The 16,700-nt window shown below is 37.2% G+C and overlaps 2 protein-coding genes across 2 annotated transcripts in view; one reads left to right on the forward strand and one right to left on the reverse strand.

Annotated features, from left to right (window-relative positions):
* USP33 (ubiquitin specific peptidase 33) overlaps positions 1–200 on the reverse strand; it is a 55,210-nt gene extending 55,010 nt beyond the window's left edge. The window contains exon 1 of the mRNA XM_010582539.1: positions 178–200. The gene's annotated coding sequence lies outside the window, so the exon portion shown is untranslated. The remainder of the gene's footprint in view (positions 1–177) is intronic.
* A 141-nt stretch (positions 201–341) lies between these two features.
* The window catches only part of FAM73A (family with sequence similarity 73, member A), a 41,256-nt gene continuing 24,897 nt past the window's right edge, over positions 342–16,700 (forward strand). Inside the window, exons 1-7 of the mRNA XM_010582546.1 lie at positions 342–423; positions 1,413–1,583; positions 4,404–4,581; positions 5,122–5,258; positions 5,507–5,633; positions 6,107–6,243; positions 7,016–7,139. Coding sequence (XP_010580848.1) covers positions 1,485–1,583; positions 4,404–4,581; positions 5,122–5,258; positions 5,507–5,633; positions 6,107–6,243; positions 7,016–7,139 — 802 coding nt within the window. The 5' untranslated portion in view covers positions 342–423; positions 1,413–1,484. The remainder of the gene's footprint in view (positions 424–1,412; positions 1,584–4,403; positions 4,582–5,121; positions 5,259–5,506; positions 5,634–6,106; positions 6,244–7,015; positions 7,140–16,700) is intronic.

The following is a 16,700-nucleotide window of genomic DNA, read 5'->3' on the forward strand; positions in this document are numbered from 1 at the left end:
CGCGCGCGCCCAGGCCGCGGCTCCGCCGGCGCCTCCCCCCGCAGACAGACGCCCACCGGCCGCGGCTGCCGCAACGCCGGCCGCGGGACGCGCCCCGCACAAAGATGGCCGCGCGGAGCGTCTCCGCCGCTCACGTGAGCGCTGCCCCGCACAAAGATGGCGGCGCCAGGCTCCCACCCCACCTCGCCCGGCCGGCCGCGGGAGGCGGTTGCCCTGCGTAAAGATGGCCGACGCGGACTCCTAACGGAGCGGGTCACCCTCACGTGGCAGCGACAGGGGCTGCCTCCCGGCCGACCTCGGCCGCTTCTCGCTGGCCCGGAAGCGGATCCCCCGCCGGTCTCCTAGCAGCCGCCGGTGCGGGGAGGGAACCGCCCGCGAGGGGCCGCGGCTGCTGCCCGTGGCGCCCGCCCCGTTGCTCGGCAGGTAACCGAGGGCGGCAACCGTCGGGCCGCCGCGCAGCGAGGACCTGGCCCGAGGCCCGGGAGAGGCGCGCCCGCCTTTGCCTGGGCGGCTGCGGGGACGGGGGCTGAGGGGCGCGCGGAGCTGCCACCCCGGCTCTGTCCCGAGGCTCGGGCACCCCTGAGCGCGACGCCGGGGCTGCCTCGCCTGGGGAGGGCTCGGCAGGGCCGGACGGCGGTGGCTTCTGCCCCCAACGGGGCCAGCTACGGGGACGGGGTTCGCCGCCCCTCCGAGGCCGGCCGGGCCCCGCTCCGTGTCCCGCGGCGGGGAGAGGCGCCTGCCCTGAGGAAACGCCTCCGGGGCGGCACGGCCCGCCCGTGGCCGGAGACGGCGGCGGCGGGAAAGCAGCCGGCGGTTAAAGCTGACGGCTCCCTCGGCGCGTGGGCCCGCCCTTTTCTGTCACCTCGCTCCCCGCCACCGGTTGCGGTCCTGGATGTCAGGTGCCAGAGGCTGCGCCTTGTGTTTAGCATCAGGGCGTGAGGGGGATGCTGCCTTTGACAGGGGAGATTGCGTCAGGCTGTATTATTTATTCCTCGCTGCGTGTCTCCAAAAAACTGAAGCTCTGAATGAGATGAACTTTTTCTGGCTGCTCTCAAATCTTTTAACTCTTTGAGCTGGCAGTTACGCTCTTCCAACAGCAGTGATCTTAGAAACAGGGTTGTTGCCCTGTATGATTTAGAGGATATAGTAAGTGAACTGCCAGCTAATCAAAGCAGACCGAGTCCTCTGTGGATCCTGGTTATACGTACACAGGGCTCTGCTCAGAGCAGTTGGAAGGAATGGGGCCTAAGCTGAGCCAGCAAGTGTGCTGTCTTCTCAGTAAGCACGTCTTCTCTACTCAGAAACATCAATCAAACAAGTCTTGTACCTGTTATATAATAGATTTGAGCTCGTAGAAGAAAGCTGTCCTGGGCTTCTATTGCGTAATTCAGCACGTATGCTTCATTTGACAGAGTATTCCAGAGACCATCTGTGACTGTTTTCAAGATAGTTCCACTTAATGAGGTTATGGGAGAGAGGGAGCCATGTCAGAAGAAGCTGCTACTGAGGCACGATTTTCTCTGAAGACGGTAGCTTTACGGGTATTTCATCTTCCCATTTCTTGGTATTATTCTCTTAACCAGGTAATTTATACGTTATCTAAACATTGTCATTTTTGATATATGTTTAGAAGTTGAACTGCAATGTTGTTCTCACTCTTCTGCGCTTAGTATGAATTAAATTTATACAGAACACCTTGAATTTTGTTTTATTTAGGACATTGAACTAAAATAAGTAGGGTTTTCTTGTCTTTTTCTGCTAATAAATGCTTAGTGCATCATCATACAACTGACTGAAGAGATTGCTTTATCTGCAATGTCTATATGTCTTCATTTGCAACAGCACAATGATGCTCATCAAATATCAAAACCCTCAAGTTGTCTTTTTTTTTTTTTGTAGAATTTCTCAGGTATTTAAAAACTAAACATAACTGTCATTAAATTTTGAATAGTAGTATTGAGTGTGGTCTGAAATACTTTCTAGATTGCCAGTACCACTCTCCAAATTAACCTGAATGATAATTCATTAATGTAAATCAAAAATCCTTGTTCTAGTTTTGGAGTCACTTCTGTTTGATTAAATAAGTGGCACATGACTAAAACAAGGTATTGATTCTTTGAAAGCAGGCCGTTTTTTAAACCCGTTCAGTTCTTTTTGCTGGTTTTGTTTGTTTTACTTGCAGAAAGATCTTCAGAGAAAATCTTAAGGATCTGTTAATCTCAGTATTTCCTTTTACAGATGGCCCTGGAGTGATTTATTTTTATTTTCTTTCATTGACGCTATAGGCTAGTTTTCACTAGCAACATCGATAGCAGTCACTCAAATCTGGACAAAGAATACATTATGATCTTAGTTTTCAGGTTGACAAAAGCTGGAGGTATTGTGAAGCTGATACCCTTTGTCTGCAGAGAATCATAAGATTTGTCCCTAGAGCACCTTCATGTCAAAGACAGGGAGGAGGAGCTGTAATTGTGTTGTAGAGATTCAGAGAAGACAGGCGTTAGTTGCTTGTAACTACATATGTGATAAATGATAGAGTGAAATAGTGAAATAAGTCAGAATTACTTGAGAAAATATTAAGGCTTCAATCATATCCCTCAGAGAATACATTTCTTGAAGGGTGAGCCATATTCTGATGCCATAATACACAGGAGGAAAAAAAAGAGTTTCTAGTTGGCTGTACAAAATATGGTCCAGTAGATTTTTTTTTTCCATTCTGTGTATGCTGAATCATTGACAAGGATAACTAGAAGAAAAAAATGGTTAACATTAGGAATGCCAATAGTGTTTTTTAGAAAATAGATATTAGCAGGTCCTAATAAAGTTATGCTTTTAAAACCCATGTCTTTAATATGACAGTATTTTATTTTTATTGAATTAGATGCTTGTCAGCAAAAGCAATGTCATTTTTCATATTTGCATGTAAATGCTTTTCAAAGTTTTACTGCATATAAAACCAGAATGAGATAGTCTCAGTCTTAGCTGCATCTGATTATTTTCACATTTTTTCTGTATTTAAAATACTTTAACATTCTCACTGCAAGATCACTGATTTCTTTTTTACATTGCAGCATGTTCACATCCTTTTTAAATACCATGTGCAACTATTAACTTTCCTCTCCTAGAGGTTTTCATTTCACTGTTAGTTTATTTATGATCATGCTTGTAGGCACAGACAAATTTTTAAAAATCCACTTACAGTTCTTTGAAACTTTAGTTCTAGCATTTAATTCTGTGAGCTTCAAGGTTTTAATCTCAGTTATTTCGTTATTAACTCTTTTCTGTGAAATACAGTAGTCTTTTCTAAGTATGTTTCAGGAATTTCCTTTTCCTTGCAGAGTACAGTGCTAGGTTTTTGGCCTCAGTCAAGATACAGTACCACTAAGGACATGGTTCTCAAGTCAAAGGTGTTTGACTTGTTGATTGCAAACTCACTGCAGAGCAAAGCTTTCAGTGCTTCTTTAAATTACAGAACTCTGATAGTATTAACCAATTACACAGCAACCAGGGACTGCGAAAGTGCAGCAGTACTCTGTGTGGCCTGTGTGGCCAGCTCTCTCTTGTGTGAGGAAACGTGTTACAGAAACGCCGTATTAGCCCCAAGGACTGTAGATCTGGTTTTCTCCCAGCAGTTTGTTTCTTAAGCAGCATAGATTTCCTAAAGATTTTGTGAATGTGGACTCTAGTTTCCAGTTAAGTGGATCTTATCTTCTTTGTATATCTTGTCACTTTGAATGTTATAAACTTTGTTAATGGCTTTTAATTCCAGTTGCTTGTATATGTGGTTCTTGCTAATTTAAATGTCTGTAAACCTATGGCTGATCTATATCCAAAATAAAATGTAACAATAAAAAAAAAGTTCTATTTAGAGAAATATGTTTAAATACATGTTCTTCCCAAATTGAAACACAATGCAAATGTTAGCTTTTGGATCCTCCACTCTTTCACAGTGCGAGAAATAGTCTATTTGTGAAGGGTGAGTTTCTTAGAATTTTTTTGCTGTTAGAGAATTAATTGAAGCCCTGCATTGTCCTGGCATTAAAAAGAAATAAAATAAAAAGAAGTTTGTCTGAAAGTCATTTACATAGATCCCCGTAGTTCATGGATTTGCAATATACCTTATAGTTCTTGGTACTGCAATATGTCTCTTAGTGCAGCCACTCACTTTGTTGCACCAGCCCCTTTGTAAACTCTCTCACCTGCTGACCAGCACAAATTTTGAGAAGCGGTTAGTCTGTGTCCTTGCTCAGAGTTGGTTGTTTCTCAGGCTATGTGAAAGCAGTATCTCTTATCTCCCTCAGACAAGCTATAGCCTAGGTTGAGCACAGCAAAAGGAGGACAGGAGGAAAGGTGGGACTTAAGGAGCATATACTTCCAATGAAGTCACACTCTTTTATTTTCAGATAAAGCTTTCCCCTGGGTTAAAGAAGCTTTTCACAGTAACAGCAGTGAGTGCAATATCTGTTATTTTTCTGGCCAATCACTTTAAAAGAAGACGCGGAAAGAAAAACAAGAAAGTGCCACCATGGGAACCAAGTCATCTAGTATTAGAGTGTACCAAAGCAGCTGCATCAGAAAAAGGTACATGAAGGAACCCCCAAGTTTTTTTTTGTTTTCTTGGACAGGAAGAAAATGGGTGTAAGGGGTTGGGTGTGCATAACTGTGTAGTAGTAAAACAAAGTATTTTCCTTTAATGCTGAGTAGGTTTGAATTGTTGAAGTAGAAATTGTGCAAATTAGGAAGAAAATTACAATGTATTGTAAATAAACTGGTCTTGTTCTCAAAGGTGAAGTTTCAATCATGACTTTGGATTAAAACTTTCTTTTATCAATAGTATATTAACAATGGGGTTTACTGTTCTTGTGGACACATCTCCATACTAAGAAAAGCAGATTTAATTTTTTATAAGATGGGAAAATAACGATCCTCAAATGCATGGTTATTGTTATAGATATTGAGTATTCTAATTTGTAGTTTCTATTGTAAAACTGTAAATAAAGGAATATTTGTTGTATGCTTCTAAAGTGGATTTTATTGAAAAGAGTAAATGCAATTCATGATAGATCTTGCTAACACAATGTTTTGAGTTTGCAGCAGCTTTAAAATCAATGTATTTCTTAGGTTCTAGTTGTTCCAGTAGTCGGCAAAACTTGACTCTTTCTCTGAGCTCTGCCAAGGAAAAAGGATCTCAGTCTTGCATCTATGCAAACGGAGGACTTTTCAGTAAATACTCTGGTTCAGTTCAAAGCCTGGCCTCGGTAAGTAAAAGTGCTTTAAGGCTCTTGAATGTGTGTTAACTTGCACTGAATGTGCACCTAATGGTTTCACTGAGCTGAAACAACTTTCCTGAACAAGCTGTGTGGAAGGCTAGAGAAGCTGGGAAGGACAACTCCATAGCAAAAACAGTTCCTAGGCAGAAAGCTTGGATGTAATGTACTCTGGCAAGAACGTAGTTTTAAGGATACTCTGTATAACAACACTTCAAAATTTGTTTACTTTTTTTAAGGTTCAGAGTGCCACCTCCTGTCACAGTTGTGCTTGTGCCAATTCTAATTCCTGGGATAAAGGAGATGAAGATGATATGAAGCTTGTCAATATTCCAGTGACCACACCTGAAAATTTATATTTGATGGGTAAGTTATAATAAGAATAATCAGCATCTACCAACAATGAATGTAAATAGATTCTTGTTTTTATGGCAAAGTGACACACAATATTATTGTGGTGTTCTTTCGCAGTGTCCTGTTGGGATGTGTCTAAAAACATTTCTATAAAATAATGAAATCTTACTTGATCTAGAGTTAGTTTTTCGAAATACATATTTTTTTTTATTCCTATGTTTGTAGTAGTAATCCATAAAATTATTTTAAAATGTAAATAGGAAAAATACATTGAAAATTGTTGCTTTAATCATACTGTGAACTTCTTTATCTTATTAAAAAGGTAGATATCTTTCTTTTGAGACTGGGAAATGCTATTGTTTCAAAAACTTACATTTCTGTTACAACCATGCTTATTAGCTATATAATGTCCTGCAACTCTAAAATGTGAATTCATATGGAAGCTGCGCATTTGATGGAATGAAGGTATTCCTGATCTCCCCTAGGTATGGAGCTTTTTGAAGAAGCACTGCGTCGATGGGAGCAGGCACTAACTTTTCGTAACAGGCAAGTTGAAGATGAAGCAAGTTGTGGTCCCATTAAGCTGGGAGCAGGAGACGCAATTGCAGAAGAAAGTGTAGAAGTGAGTATATTCAATGTATAATCTACTGTTGCTGCCCTGACAATTCATTGCATTTTGTTACCTGAATCTTTTCAACTTCTAATTCAACTACCAAAACTGAGAATTAATTCAAATTTCCAATTTAGTGGTATTGCATTTAAAGGACATCTAACTTTGTTCCTTTTGATTTTTTTGGCTGGTTATTTGGAGGAGAACAGGGGGAGGGAATTAACGTTATTTATTTTTTTGCAATAGCTGTTGCATCGGCGTTTGCTTCTGGATGGTATTATCATGCTACTAAGCACACTAGTTCTCTGCACAAAATCCCTTGGGTCATCCCTTTCTTTTCTGACTATTCAAGAGGGTATCTGCTTAGCAAAGATAAAAGTCTTGGAAAAGATGATCAATTTACGAATGTTCACAAATAATGTGCTTGAACTTTATTTGTATTCCTTTTTTTTTTTTTTTTTTGAGCTAAATGCTAAAAATATTTTTAAATAAACATCCACCTGTGTGTCTTTCATTATTTCTAGTGCAGTAAACATCACAGATAATGTTAAAGTGTTTTAAAATTTACATTTTAGTTTTATTACACTAAATAAAATATGTATGTTTAAGAAAGTGTGTATATTTTGGATGTTGAAGTATTCATCTGACAGTGTCCTTGTGCAGTTCGTAGGAAATTAATGTGGCACGGTCTGCTCTTTGAAGGCTTAATATTCTTAGATTTTACAAAGGAATCTTACAGACTGTAAACAAATAGAAAAATCTTCTAATGTCTATCTTCTTGCAGGATATCATTAGTGCTGAATTCATTCATAAGCTTGAATCCCTTCTTCAAAGAGCTTATCGTCTTCAGGAGGAGTTTGAAGCCACACTTGGGGCCTCTGATCCTGCTTCTTTAGCTAATGATATTGGTGAGTACTCCTATTTTACATTTTTATTGCTTGTAATAATGACTCTTGTGGGGGAAGTTACTGAAATATCCACTGAGCAGAATTATATTTATCTGTAAATAAACAGAAAAAAAATCAGGTTCTTTACATTATTATGTAATATTTGATGTAGTGCTTGTATTTTAGATTAAGAATGGACTGAGAGGAAATGTTTTTCTTTGTGGCTTGTCAGTATACTTGAGAATTTCCATAATACTTCTCAGCTTTCTGAAGTTTATGTTGACTTGGATATTTAAATATTTATGCAGTAAGAATATATGACCCTTTTTATAGCATGGGTGTATTAGACCGTTTCAAAAGAAGTTTTATACATCTTTTGAACTGTCAAACTGTGTATGCATGTACTTTTTCTTTTTTTTTTTGTTTGTCATAATTTTTTGGAAAATAAACCCAAAACCAACAAGTAGAGACTTAGTCTGAAACAGATATTCATTACCAATGCTCTTATCCATGGTGATTGAAATTTATCACAGTTATGAGTGACTAAAACCAGGATGTTAAAATGGCAAATACAATGAGCAGTTGCTGCCAGATGTGCTGATTAAGTACAGATAGTTTGATTATTTTTATTTAAAGAATTGGTTTAAGATGTTATTAAAGACTGATACTATTATACCTTTTCATAATTCAAGCATCTGATCTCAAATAACTGTCAGACTTAAAAGGCAGAACATGTTCTGGTATTAGTTTTAGTCAGTAGTATTGTTTGTTAGGCTTCAGCTTGACTGGCACGAGGTGGCAGTGCTCTCATGTCTTAACACTCCTGTTATCCTGCAACTACTAAATACAGCTCTGAGTAAGGTGGGAATTAAATTTAGGTCAGAGTTGGCTTTCTGACATACCTGCATACACCTGTTAATGTAATTCTTAAAGCAGAAGAGCATTTGAGTATTTTATTTTGGTGTCTCAAACAGTAAGCCCTAAATAAACTTGCCTTGTATATCTATTATTAAATTAGAAGTTTATTTGTAATTTCTGTCTTCAGGCAAAATTAATAAAATGGTATTCAAAGGACTCAATGTAATGTTCAATGTGTTTAGTTATTGTCTTGCTTGGTTACCCTGGAAGTATTTTAAATCGATTTTTTTTTTTTTTTAGATGTGATAACTGAATTCTTGTTTACCAAGAATGTTCTGAGAATTGAATTCATTTCAAGTGTTCTTTGTAGAAATAATTTGTGATCTCTTGAGTAGATGTCTGTTACTTTATTAGGAATTTTACTTACGCTGGCCCAGATGAGTGAGAAAAACAAGTAGTGAAGTGGTTTAGTGAATAGTGTTTTTACTGTTCAGGATTTGGGGCTTTTTCATCATTACCTTGAATTTGTGGCTTGAACAGCAAGGAATATACCAAAGAATGCTTCACTTTTTCAGAATGTTTTAGAAGAAAACCAGAAGAACATCATCTGCTTCCAAGCACTGGTGCTTGAAAGATTTAATACAGAGGATGTTTTGGTTCAATATTTGATATAAAAATATTTCATCACTCAAAATTTCTTAGGTAATTTACTTTCCTGTAGGATATGACACTGAGTGTAGTGTATGAATGTTTGAAGTAGGATGTTTTTGAGATCGACAGTTTTTTGGTAGCTTTCCTGGGAGAGACAGAAAAGTATGTTTGGGAGAATCCTAGAGGCTCTCTTATGGGTTTATTTCCCCCCTCCTTTTTTTTTTTTTTTTTCTTTTTTTTGTATTTGGTAATCTAGTGAAAGAAAATGAAAGCTGCTGTCAACAGACTTTCCTTTACTACCCCAAAATGTGCATGTTAACGTGTACTTATTTTGTTTCACTTCTGTTCAAAGTTTTGTATTACTCTTTGCTGGTATAAACATTGATCACTTTTTTTTCCTTTTCGTTTGTGTGCACACATGTATGTGTATTAACAACAACAGGGATGGAAATGTTCAAGAGCCACAAGAATAAGCAAGTCCAAGAAAATTATGAAATCCCAGCGGCCAAAAGAAATATAGTACAGCATTCTTTACTAAGAATAAGAATAATATCCTACTGCAAAATACAAATGACAGTTCAGAAATGGAAATGAAGGTGCCTCTGCTCTGTAGGAATGTATATCATTTGTGGCAAGAGAGGCAGCATCTGCTAAATCAGAATCAGTAGTCCTGGATGATTTATACCCAAAACTTCTTAAAGAAGCTAGATGAAGAAAGCACCCTAATCTATCATTTACTATTCACTAATCTTGGAAAGTGGAAAATGTTCCAAATGATTGGGAAATGGCCAATTTAGTTCCAAATCTTAAAAAACAAACTACCCCAAAACTCCAACACCCAAGTTAAGCGTCATGCCTGTGAAATAATAGTTACTAATTTACAGTTCTGTTACCACAGACAACATAATAAAAGGTGTAATTAGTGCCAGTTGATATAGTTTCACGGTCAGTGTTTTTTCTTAGACTGTATGTTTTTGAGAGATCTGTAATTTGGGGGATTGATATAGCATACATTCGATGATAATAATTAGCTCACTGACATGAACTTTTGTTTATACTTCTGTCTACTGTTAAGGGAAAGGTTTGCTTTCTAGGGAAGATGTTTGGTTAAATGCTGTAATTTTATCAACTATGTAGCTGATAAAATAATTTGTAGAGCTGGAAGTTGATAAAAAATGATCATTTAGGGCATTAAAAGCTTTGAATTAATGAAAAGGAAAGATTAGTAATACTGATCTGAATTATCTGTTTAAATGGTTACAATCTAACAAATTACATTTGAATCCAGGCAAGTATGGATTGTACATATAGATGAGAGATTTTAAAAGAAAGATAATAAAGAAACACTCTTGGAATGCATTAGGAAACTTTTGCATCACAGTGTAAGTTTTCAGCACAGTGCTATAGAAAAAAGACCATTACTAATCTTTGGCTATGTGAAAAGGACAGCATCAGCATAGAGGCAGAGATATGATCTTGGTTTTGTATGGTTTTAGAATACTGTGTCCAGTGCTGCTGTTCTTATTTCAGAAGATATGGAAATACTAGACAGCTCAAAACAAGCCATAAAAATGATCCATGTTTTGGAAAAACAAGCTAATATGTGGTTTAAGTTGCATATGTCCAGCTTCTTATTGAAGAAAATACTGAGAGGTGACTTACTTGTTCTGAATAGCTCCTTACACATGGAAAAGGTATGTGGTGCTGGGGGATTTGTAGACCTTGATGTCAAAGTCATAACTAGATGCAATGTCTGGTTGTTCAAGTGAAACAAGTTAAGTTCTGAAGTAAGTTGCCTCTGAAGCGTGTTGAGGGTATTTCAGTGTTTTAGACAAAGGTTTTTTTGGTTTGTTTTTTTTTTTTAATGCTCTTTTGAGGGATGTTTTTATTCCTCTTTGAGAGGAAGAGATGGACTTGGGGGTAAATGGTCATTGTGGGCTTTCTGGCATTTAAGTGTTTCCCCTTACTACTGCTTTTTTTTCTTCTTGGAGTGACCAAGAAAAAGCTTTTGTTGTCCTTAATAGATTCAGAACACTTGCAGCTTGTAGTTAGAATGCTTATAACAAGCTTTTATGCTTCAAGGTTTCAACTGTTGACCCACAATGGTAATCAGAAAATGTTTTGCTTTGTTTTTTCTCTGATACACATAATGGTTAGATACAGTTTGTGGATATTTCTTCTGTTTTCTCCATCTGAAGCACTTGTGATTATCCGCAGCTGGAGACAGGGCTCTGACAGTCGGACAAATGCTATCAAGTGTTATCAAAAGACTTGCTGCATGAATGTCTGACTAGCACTTATTCAGAAACCCTGGGTTGTAACAATCTCCAAATTTGGTCAGTAAGGAAACTTACAAAAGTAAAAATTTCCATCAATTTCTCGTTTTCAGCTTTCTCTGTAAAATCTTCTGTCAAACTTCTGGGGCTCCTGAAACCACTCTCTCCCCTACTTGTCTACTAGTCACAAATGTTGCTTCTTCCCAAAACCTTTAAAGGTTATTCTTCCCCAGTCATCATTCCCTCTACCTAATCAAATTAAGATCTTAGTGCTGCTGTTGATCAATCATACCACAGACTTGCTTTTCATTTTGTGATCCCACTTACTAGTTGAAGTTTGTTGACATGATAAACAATTTGCCAACCAGCTTTGAGAAAATGCCTTCAGGAGACTATGATAACATGCTACATGGGAGAGTCAGGAACGAGTTACCTGGGACCCTGCTGGAATACAATAGCTTGTCACTGCAACCACTGTCTTTCATGATGTGGCCTGAAGTGCTTTTCTTCTGTCTGCTATGACAGGTAAAAGGTGACTTGTAAGAGCAGGCAATCATCACTTGAAGTGGTTGCATACTGTAGTCTAATTGCCTTTTGTTTGCTTCTTGTTGTGTAAATTAGCACCGCCAAATGCTTTTTTTTTTTTCCTAGTTATATGTAAATTAAATATTTTCTTTTCCTGATATTTCCAAATATTCAACTTTTAGCAGTGCAGAAGATACAGGTGTAAATAAATACCTTTTCTGCCTGTGGGTAGAATTCTACTAATAGCAACAATAATAATAATAATTGCAAATAATCATTTTCAACTCTGTAAGCTATTGTGGAGTTACAAACAATGAATACAGCCCTGGAAAAGACTTGCATTTTAAATAGATGAAATAATGGAATGCAATTATGTTCATTGTTGTTGCATTCTGTACTGGACTTTCAGAATTATCATATAAACCAGCAAGCTAAAATAGGATTTCTATAGCAGAAATATTTCTGGACATGAAATTAAAACAAATATGTAGGGCTGAACTGCAGTTGCTTTTATGCTGATCCTCTTAAGACTGTGAAATAACGTGGGAAGCTTAGAAACAGGCTTTCTTGAGGCAGGCATAAGCTAGACTGAATCAGGAAGGAGACAATTGGCAGAAAACTGTGAAAAATATTCATTTTGTTATTTCCGAGTGGTAAATGTGGGGGGGTAGAGGGTTAAAAGCTTCTAATACTTTAGTCTGTCCTAGAAGAAAGTTATCTTTTTTTTTTTTTTTTTTAATTTTTTTTTAGATCTTTTCTAGCAGACTGAAATGTTAGTCAAGCTAACTTGGGAGGAATGCAAAGAGTTAGGAGAGAAACAATAGTTTTACTTACGAGCAGAATTGCAGGTCAGAGGGGAAAACTCTCAAATTGTAGGGCTCCTTGTCAGTACTGAATTCCTAATAAGTCATATTATTATTCTGATTTCTACTGTAAAAAGGAATGCTGGCACTCAAACTAATGGTGACTTGTGTACACTGGCACTCCAACTTTTTGATAATAATATTAAAACCTATGCATTGATTACATTTTTATTTTTAAAATATTTTATATTAATTATACAATTTAAAACAATTAGTTGTTTGAGCTACTGCAATAAAAGATCTCACAAAGGTCTGTGTTGAATGGTTTTGTTGGACGGTTTGCCTGTTTCTTTTTTTAATTTTCTTCTCTCACTCAAAGATATGACTGGCATTTTGGACAGACTAAGCACAGTCTTTAACCTAGTGACAAAACTCTTTAGACAACATATTTACATATTAGAAACCTTTTCTCCAGCTGCTCTTAAAACAAAACAAAAATATCTTTGCATAATCAATGAAGTGGTTGAAAGCTCATTTTTATATATTTTGTTAACACAGACTTCTATAATGTTTTACTGTTCATGGATGAATATCTACGGCCTGTGTGTTCCTTCCTGCCTCTGAAATATTAATGGAAAAATTCTAGTTTGAGAAGATTATGTTTTATTTGGTTATGCACAAGAAATGTTTCTGTTTATAATTCTCAGACTCCAATGAGGAGGTGAGCAATTTGTAGTAATTCACTTAGGTGTGCTCCAGTAGTACAAACTATAAAACAAATTTAAAGCAGCGTAACTTTTTATCATAGCTTGAAAACTTTTGCTTGCTTTGTGTTCCTTGAAGATAAATTTAGATTAAATGGTTCCTTCATTTCTTGGAGAAGGACGAAACATTTTTCTAGTGGCTGAAACAGAATTGAAATTGAAACAAAAGAAAACAATAGCTTTTTCTTTTTAAAGTGTGGAAATATATTAATCCCAAGAAATGCTTTTATAAAGGAAAGAAAACAATATTACTGAGTCTGAGGAAAAGGCCAGAAAAGTTATTCCAATCCATTTTTTAAAAAAAATAATGCATATTTTGAACATAATTTAGCTATTACAGTTTATGGAAGTTCAGTAACTGCTGAAGCTTACAGCATTTTACTGTGAGGTCTCTTGTGTTGCAACTTACTACTGCAACTCCTTATTTCTGACTCACAATAGATACTCAAAGGGCAGATGTTTGAATTGGATAGTATGCCTTCTGCTATCAGTAATATTTATGACTTTCCTTTAAAGGCAAATTTGTGCAATATTGATAACACTTCCTTTCTAAATCACCTTCAGCAAAATTCTTTACCAGAAAGCACCTAAGCACAATGTTGAGTAGTAAGGTTGGTAGTTAAAAATTCAACTTAAAACTAAACAAAAATATTTCTGCAAATGTTGTGTCTATCAAAAGATTATAATGCTTGGCTTTCTCAGTGTTACTCTTAATTTTGGCAATACTATATGAAAAATGCAAAATAGCTTTGCATGGACCTGCAGTGAAGTTACTGGTACTGAAAAAGATTAGTATTTGATAATCTGTATCTTCATGTTGGTATTTGATAACCTGGAGTGTATGTTTGTGTTTATCTTAAAAGCTGAAACTTAAGTGCCATTTCATTGCATAGTGAAACAGATTAGCTGAAGTCTTTTCAGCAGTGGCTCAAGGTAATATACTTTACTGTACACTGAAGCAACACTGGAGAACTCAAGGTCACTTATTGTATGTTAGCTTGGGGGGAGATACAGATAGAAATTTCCAAACCCACTTGCAGTAAGATCAGGAGGAGAGTCTGTTTCTGATTTTTGAGGACCCTTGTTACCATTTGCCCAACAGCTTTGCTCTTGGATCCAACAATGCAGGCTATTTATACACCTTGTTGCTTTTCCTTAAATGGCATCGCTGAAACCTGTCTTCTTTCTGTCCACACCAAAACTCCTGTTTAAGCCCTTGTCTTTCTCACTTCTTGACTCCTGCCATGTTCTTGTCTTGCCTTGTCCATTTAAAACTTGCTTCTCTCACATGGACTTAACTGGTGTTTATAAAAAACTTTGCTCATTTTTCTGACCAGATTATTCCTTTCCCTTAAGCTGTCTCTCCCCCTCAGGAGCTTCTCCTCAAATGAAATACAAGCTATTCCTCCTTTCAGCTATGAAGGCTGCTCATAACTGAGCCACAATCCATCTACCTGATTTAATTTCCCAGACTTCGTTCAGTTAGCTGTTCCTGTGCTTCCCTGCTCAGTCCTCCTAATGCAAAATCCGTCTGCTATTTCTCAACTGTTTCTGCTCAGTCCTTACAACATGTGAGCAGCTGCAGTCATCTCTTTCCCCAGATCTCTTCTTAGCATGAGCTTCCTGGTTCCACGTAGTTAGCCAGGCAAACTCTAATTACTTTCTCCCTCTTTTTCCTTTCTTCTCTGCCTGTCAGTTTTAAATCCCTGATAAAAAAATATAATGAAGCTGTTCTAGTTCCTTACGAGAGTAAGGATCCTTACATTTGTATGCAGTTACTGCCCCACAGTACTACTCAAGTAGGACTAGTTAACACATGCTGTATTATCTGTGTTCATCACCTACCTCTTTAACACTACTTTAAAGGCATATTTTTTGAGCGTTCCTTTTGCATCTTTTTTTGTTGGCCATTCTAGTGCTTAGTTTTAGTCAATAATTTCTGCTTTTTTTTTTTAACCTTTTAAAAAAAGTACACATTTACCACCTTTTTGTATAAAGAAAAGCGGTCATTTTCCCCACACACCAGGGCTTGATTTAATAACACTTGCCTTCATTTTGAACACTTTTGAAAAGTGGTGTATGGAATAAGTGGAAACAGCCTTCCAAAGGCAGGAAGCTGCCTTTTTTTTTCCTTCCTCTCACATGTTCTTGTGGTATATTCTTAAGAAGTTATAATTTACAAATTCTTTTTCTTACTAAAATGGATGTATATACATTTAACTTCTATGTGTTTATATACATTGTGGGTATAAATGTTCCAGAGGCAGGAAAAAATCATACCAGACAGATGGCAAGTCGTGAGGGCGGGATAAGTGTTTATTTTTCTGGCTGTAGTATCACAGTGTGAGGTTATATAAACTGATGATCGAGAACATGTTTTGGCCCATAGGGCTAATTCCTGTTTTAGAACTTCTACTAAAACAATTTATTCTTGCATTATAGTCTATTTTTAAGATAGGCTTGTCTGAAACATTCATGGGCAAAATGAAGGAAGGAGAGCCAGAATGAGGTGGGGGAGATATAGACAGTGATAGTTTAGAGTTTGAAAAAACTTCAGAGGTAATCAGCTCTCTCAGCTTGGTAGCTTAATCTTGAAAGTGCAGAAACAACATTTTGAGCTTTTTCCAATTGCTTTTCAGCACAATATCAAAATGGAATATTGACAGAATCATATAAAATCAGCAAATGTAGCTTTCTGCACTATAGTTCCTTTATTAATTCAATAGTTCAGTTAGGACTAAAATAGATAAACTTCTGTCTGCAATTTATTTTCAAGGGCTTAAAATGAAAACATTGTGTCTTTGTGCACACATGCAAAAGCTAACAACTTTTCTTACCTGACGTGTCTACTACATTTAAATCTTGCTGCTGTTTAAGTCAAAGGTTCTGACCATCAGCCTGGCATAAATGGTTGTAGCATATCCACATAGCGGAGTCTTCAGCAATTGCTGTTCACTGAGCTTGTTATTTAGCACCAGCTATACTCCACCGCTACAGCAATACAGATTTATTTACCAGACATACAGTTTGTGGTTATTTTATTTTTTTAATTGCTTACCCTATATGTGGGAGGCTGAAGTAGCTTGTGTATTTCATTCCTAAAGGCCTTTTTATATCTCATAATTTTCTTAAACTTTTGTTTCAGCTTGAAATATTTCAAAGTTGAACCTATCTGTGGGAGTAAATCTATTTTTGTGGAAAGGTATAACAAAAGGTTCTGTGAACAATAACAACAGAGGAAGTAAAATTTATTATTTATGTGTCATTTTTCTCTCATGCATGCATTTATGCAGTAATTACTAAAACTGTTACAAAAAATTAACTGGGTTTGAGATGTGTTTTATTTCCCTTTTGATTGCTCAAGGTAATTTCTTTTTTAATAAATTACTGTCAATTCTCTAATTCTTTGTGGGATATCTGGTCTGTGCACTATGTCCCACCTTACCTAATAATCCTTTTTGTAGCAAAGTGCTGTAGGGTAGCTGATTCAAGAGCAGATGTCGATCACACCAGGCTTTATTCTCTCTCCTGCTATTTAAAGCTGCCCTTGTTCTACATGTAGATATGCTGCAAGTATTTAAAGGTAAACATATACATATTTCCAAATAGCCTAAATTATGTACATTCTTTCTTATTCAAGCTTTGCTTTATTTTACTTTAATTTACCACAGTTAACTAATATATTGACTAGATAGCAGCTTTAAC

The sequence above is a fragment of the Haliaeetus leucocephalus genome, unplaced genomic scaffold, assembly GCF_000737465.1.
Source record: "Haliaeetus leucocephalus isolate CR32 unplaced genomic scaffold, Haliaeetus_leucocephalus-4.0 Scaffold848, whole genome shotgun sequence".
Taxonomy (NCBI): domain Eukaryota; kingdom Metazoa; phylum Chordata; class Aves; order Accipitriformes; family Accipitridae; genus Haliaeetus; species Haliaeetus leucocephalus.